The sequence below is a fragment of the Ursus maritimus genome, unplaced genomic scaffold (assembly GCF_017311325.1).
Source record: "Ursus maritimus isolate PB19 unplaced genomic scaffold, ASM1731132v1 scaffold_32, whole genome shotgun sequence".
Classification (NCBI taxonomy): Eukaryota; Metazoa; Chordata; class Mammalia; order Carnivora; family Ursidae; genus Ursus; species Ursus maritimus.
This window is the reverse complement of record NW_024425786.1, coordinates 21,633,948-21,639,520: the sequence shown is the minus strand read 5'-3', so window position 1 is coordinate 21,639,520 and position 5,573 is coordinate 21,633,948. Positions and strand designations below refer to the sequence as shown.

Below are 5,573 nucleotides of genomic sequence, written 5' to 3'. Positions count from 1 at the left end.
GGGGGGGGGGGGGGGGGGGGGTGCGGCTCGGGGCCTGGCCGGCCGCCCGCGCCACCCCTCCTCCTCCTCCGAGCCCGCCCCCCGCATCATGGAAACTGGGCCGCCAGCCGACCCCCTCGCTCCGCTCCGCATTCCTGCCTCGGGGGGCGGGCGGGCTCGAGAGCTGGGAGGCCCTGTCAGGCCCGCGGCGGGGGGCGCCCGCAGTGCCTCGGAGTTGGGGGCCGGCGCATCTTCTCAGGGGGCTTAGGGAGGCCGGCGGGACCCGTGACACTCCGTTAGACTTACTCAGCTCGGAGAGCCGGCTCAGCCCCGCCGCCTCCACCCCTGCCCCGGGTTCCTAGTCACTGAGCGCTCGCGGGGTTACCGGGGCTGCGCCCCGTGTCGTGTGCCCGCCCCCAACGCTGGATTTTCGCCTCTCAGCACCTTGCGAGGCGGACACCATTAAGCCCATTTTCCAGGTGAAGGCAATGAGGTTCAAGGAGAGGAAAGGCTGGGGGGCGGGCGGAGCAGGAACTGGGCCGCCTCCTCCGGGGAGTTCCCTGGACGGCGCGGGGCAGCAGTGGGCTCTTAGACGCCCCCGCGAGTCCTCTCCCGGGCGCCTGGAATGAGGGGCTCAACACAGGCGCGGGAGGGCTTGCAGGCTTCGAAAGTCCTGTCTGCGCGCTCGCTGCGGACCCGGGCAGGGCTCTCCAGCTCTGGGTCTCAGTTTACCCACGTGGGAAGAGGGGGCCCTCCCAGGCCTCTGAGAACGACCTAAGCCGGAGACTCGGGCTCCCGGATCCTCCGAGTCACCAGGCGAGCACACGGCGCTTACCTGCGACCCTCAGACCTGAGCTGCTGCCTGCTTCCAGCGGTGGGGCCTGGCGGGGTGCTGGCCAGCCAGTCCCTGGGGCTCCTGGGGGGCGGGGCTTGGGCGTTGCCGGGCGGTGCCAGAGAAGGGGGCGGGGCCAGGGGCCAAGACTCCGTGGAGAAGGAGGCAGTGCCGGGATCCGCGGCGCGCGGACTCGGACCAGGACCCGCCCGGGCGCGGGGGCTCCAGGTGAGCAAAACTAGGGCCCAGGTTTCACCCTCCACTTTCCTCAACTTTTTGTTTGGCCCCTCCTTCCGGAAAGGCCCTGGGGGGCGGGAGCCGGGTCCGCCCTTTCCCCGGGGCGGAGTGTGCGCGCGGGCGGAGGCGGGACCCCAGAGTTCGAGGGACCCGGCCCAGAGCAACTTCTCGCGGCCTGAGACCTTCCGACTCTGGCACCAAGTTTCTGCCCCTCTAGGGTCCCCAGCGTAGACTCACGCCCTCCAGAGTCTCGGGGTCCCTCCGCACGCCTCCGCCTCCCTCCCCGCAGGGACGCGCGGGGGCTCCGGGCGACCTTTCCGGAGTTGGGGCTGGGGCACCAGCTCTGGCCTGGGGCGCGGTGGTCACTTCTGCGGTTTCGGGCTGGGGAAAAGGCTCCACACTCAGAGACGGCCGGGGACCGACCCTTGCCTCCTCCCAGGACGCTCCCGTGGCTGTGCCGGGAAGCGCACAGCGTTGGCTAGGGTCCGGAGGCCCGGCGTCGGGTCCCGGAGGGGCCCCCTCCTCGTGTGACCCCGGCAGGCTCCTCTGCCTCTCTGGGCCGCAATTTCTAGCTCTGAAAATCAGGCTTTGGACGCGGTAGACTCTGCGGCTCCGTGCTAGGCCCTGGGCCTTCGGTACTCCTGTCGGAGGCAGGGATGGGGTGTCGTGTCTTGAGCTTCGGGGATGCGGATGGGAAGAGAGTGGGGTGGCAAGGCCTCCTTCCTGGGGCCTCAGCGCGGGTTTCATTGCTGAAGCTGTTTAGAAACCAGACTGGGGGAGTGAAGACGCACTACTGGACAGCGAGGTCCTAGCCCTCCTCCCCTGCGGCCCAGGGCGCCTGGGCGGGGGCCCCGTTTCCTCCCACACCCTCCCTTCCGTGGGGGCTACACCACACACAGCCCAGCTACTCCTTACCCGGCCCGGCTTCAGTTCTTAGGCCACAGGCCGGGAAGGGCTGAAGCCGGGCGGCCCAAACTGGGGCGGCCTGAGGTGCTGGGGCGGTGCTGCTCCGTCCGGGACGCGGGCCACTGAGGCCTCGGGTGGAGGAGGCCGGAAAGGAGGACAGGCGGCGGGAAAGGGGGATGATTCATCCCGAGGAGCTCGAATTGGAAACGCTGCAACCTGGGAACAGCCTTGCCCGGGCCGACGGGAGAGCTTGGGGGATGCTCTCCCGGTAGAGCCCCGCGCCCAGCACCTGCAGCCTCCTGCTCGCTGCCCGGCCGCTGGGGGAGGGGAGGCCTCTTCTACGAGGAGTTTAAAGCCTTCCTGGGCAAAGTCAGCCGCTGGTGTTGGTCAGATCGGTCTTCCCGGAGTCTAGCTCAAGTCTCTCCTGCTACAGCTTCAGTGCAGGCTGAGGAGGTCTGAAAGGAGGTGGCGGGCAGGAAGAGGCTGGAGTCGGTGGCACCCCCTCCTTCCTACGCTGCGGTATGTAAAGCGCCGTAGGGGGGAGGTGGGGCCCGCGAGCGACCCCAGAGGACCCGGGCGGTCTGAGCGCCCCCTCCCTCCTTTACTACGGTGCACCCACGTGCAGGGGTGAGGTCGACCCCGGGCGGGACTTACCCTGGAGACGCCACTGCCGGGGGCCCGCGCGCCTCCCGAGGCCCGGGGTCCGCGAGCTGGCGAAGAGGGTGCAGGCGGCCGGAGCCCCGCAGCCGAGGATGCGCCAGGTAGCAGTCCGCGCCCCCCTCCCTCCTCTCCGCCCGCGGGGCCGGCCAACTCCGGCTTCTGCCGCGCGTCCCTGGCTCGGAGCTCCGCTGCGGAAAACCCGAGCGGGGGCGGCTCCCCGCCTCGCGGCCCGGGAAAATCCGGGGGTGGCCGCCAGGGATCTCCAAGCGGCCTGGGCGAGGCAGCCCGATCTTGCCTCCCGGATTTGGGCGCCCAATTTGGCGCTCCGACCCTAGGCCCGTCGGTTCAGTCCTTGCCTCCCATCTCTCCGCAGAGCGCCCAGACGACGGCGACATGACGGCCGGGAGCCCCGGAGACTGCGGGGAGGTGCGGAGGAGCCCCGAGGGCCGCGTCTCTCGCCTGGGCCGCCGCCTGGGCCGCCGCCGGCGCCCGCGCTCCCCGCCCGAGCCTCTGCGGGTGCGGGCACGGCTGCGGCTGCGCTCGCCGTCGGGGGCGTTCGCGGCGCTGGGGGCGCTCGTGGTACTGGTGGGCATGGGCATCGCCGTGGCCGGCTACTGGCCGCACCGCGCCGGGTCCCCGGGGCCACGCGCTGCCAATGCCAGCGCGCCCCCCCTGAGCGAGCTGCGACGCGAAGGTCGCGGCGCCGGCCGGGGCCACGGCCCGCACGAGCGGCTGCGGCTCCTTGGGCCCGTGGTCATGGGCGTCGGCCTGTTCGTGTTCATCTGCGCCAACACGCTGCTCTACGAGAACCGCGACCTGGAGACGCGACGGCTTCGCCAGGGGGTGCTGCGGGCTCAGGCGCTCCGTCCCCCTGACGGACCCGGCTGGGACTGCGCCCTCCTCCCCAGCCCCGGACCCAGGACTCCTGGAGCCATAGGCTGCACGGAGCCAGAAAGTTGGGACCTGTCCCCGCGTCGGGGTACCTCACCCGTCCCATCAGTGCGGAGTCTGCGTTCAGAGCCTGCTAATCCTCGCTTGGGGTTACCTGCCCTACTCAACAGTTACCCGCTGAAGGGCCCGGGGCTGCCCCCACCCTGGGGTCCACGGACCCAGACTGGCCATGTGATTATCACCGTGCAGCCCTCCAGTTCCTGCATTGAACATTCCAAGTCTCTGGATCTGGGTCTCGGGGAGCTCCTGCTTGGGGCCCCAGCAGCTCGAGACTGTGCTCACCGGAGCTGGCCACGGCTGGACCGCCTCAGTCTGGGGGGTTATGCCAAGTTGGAAGGAGGAGGGGACTTGGGAGCCCGGGTTTGAAGAGCAGGGGACAGCCGGCTAGGAGGCTGCAGCATGGACCGTGGGAACAGGCCCAGAAGCCCCAATGTCTCCTAGATGCATCAGCCGCTTCCCAGACTGGAGATGGATGCTCGGGCCCCAGCAGCTGCTAAGGCATCTTGACTTGCACGTCGGCGGAGAAATGCCAACTGCACAAGGGTTCGATCAGCTGCAGAGAGCGTGTTTTCAGGTGGAGTCTGGAGACCAGCATGACTCGGCCTTGGGAACTCTTTGAGCCTCCAAAAGTGGCCTTAGCCTTGGACTGGTACCTGAGGGGGCCGGAGGTCCAGGTCAGGGTGATTGGGAGATGCAGCTGGTGTCTCGGCCGACCCAAAGTGGTGGGCAAGGACCCCTAAGACTTGGAAGGTAGGTTGGCTGGGATGTGACAGGCTGGGCCAGGCTCCCTCCGTGGTGGCACCGGTTGTGGGGTTGGGGGAGATGGGCAATGGGGTAGAGCTGAGACCGTCCACTGCCATCTGGGATGGGGACTGAGGCTCTAACTCCCACCACCTCAGCCCCTCTCTCCCCTCAGCCATGCAGGGAACACCCCACTAGGGCTACACTACTGCCAAAGCCTTCCTCCGGAGGGTCCGGCCCCTCCCTAAACAGGTCTGAGAAGGCGCCTTCTCTCCTTTGTTGTGGCCTGTGCTGCAGAATCTCCCCCCAGCTGGCAAAAAGCATCTGCCAGCTCTCCTTTCACACAGCGTTGAAGCTGCATTTTGGCCAATGTGGGTAGCTTACTTGAGAAAAGGGTCTTTTCTAGGGTCAAAAATTTGGGTCTCCCTTACCCCATGTTGAATTTTTCCCAGATTGCTGGTAGAAGACAACTTTAAAAGTTGATCAATTCTCACAGATTCAGTCCTGATTTGTTTTTTGGGTTTTTTTTTTTGTTTTTTTTTAGTTTATTGAAAAATGCAATACACGAAGCAAGACCAAACACGTAACTAAACACTACAGCACTTCTCTTACTACAAAAGGCCAAAACAGCAGACCTAATTATTGCCTTTTTAATCTAAGGATTTTGCCAATTTGATTCTGCTGCCATAGTTCCTATTTTGTCAAGAAATGTAAACAACTACTTGATAGGATTCATAATTTTAAAAAATTTACAAAGCTCCTTCATTTTCGTCACCAAAATAATACATTTGAGAGAGATTTGTAAAAACATCCAGCCTGGGACTGAGATCCTGGGCAGACCTTTCCCACGAGCATTCCTTGGTGTGGGTCAGGCCGGAGCTCTGGTGCACTTCCCAGGGCCGACACGTGTCCCTCCCCCTCGGCTGCCCTGCAGAACATGCGATGGGGGGGCCTGGGCAGGCGGGCCCCAAAAGGTCCCTGCAGTCAGGTTCCGTGGGCCCTTGGCTTAGAAATTTAGGTCCTGCTTTGTGGGTGGGTGGGTGGGCGGGTGGCAGAGACCTCGTGTGGCTTGGAGGAAGTCTTCACTTCTCAAGTGAAATAAAAATAAAATTGCAGTGAGAGTTGTTACTGCGGTGTGTCTGAGTCACTTCAGGAAAACTGCTGCCAAGTCTCTGACCCTGGAAATGAAGCTCTCTCCTCCCCTCTTCACCATTTCCACCTGGACAGAATCTGTTTTTCTTCACACACACACACACACACACACACA

The 5,573-nt window shown here is 65.1% G+C and overlaps 1 protein-coding gene across 2 annotated transcripts; it reads left to right on the top strand.

The window, feature by feature from the left end:
- The first annotated feature begins 982 nt into the window (after positions 1–982).
- On the top strand, positions 983–5,571 carry TMEM200B (transmembrane protein 200B). 2 transcript variants are annotated; one of them, XM_040619140.1, is made up of 3 exons: positions 983–1,039; positions 2,388–2,473; positions 2,988–5,571. In XM_040619140.1, exon 3 carries the CDS (start codon positions 3,008–3,010, stop codon positions 3,929–3,931), a length of 924 nt encoding a protein of 307 aa, XP_040475074.1. In that variant the 5' UTR covers positions 983–1,039; positions 2,388–2,473; positions 2,988–3,007; the 3' UTR covers positions 3,932–5,571. The 2 variants fall into 2 exon arrangements, with proteins under 2 accessions (XP_040475074.1, XP_040475076.1); XM_040619142.1 differs by lacking the exons at positions 983–1,039; positions 2,388–2,473 and adding an exon at positions 2,526–2,715.
- The last annotated feature ends 2 nt before the right edge of the window (positions 5,572–5,573 follow it).

Coding starts and splice junctions, on each gene's coding strand:
- TMEM200B (XM_040619140.1), top strand. CDS start 3,008: ATGACGGCCGGGAGCCCCGGAGACTGCGGGGAGGTGCGGAGGAGCCCC.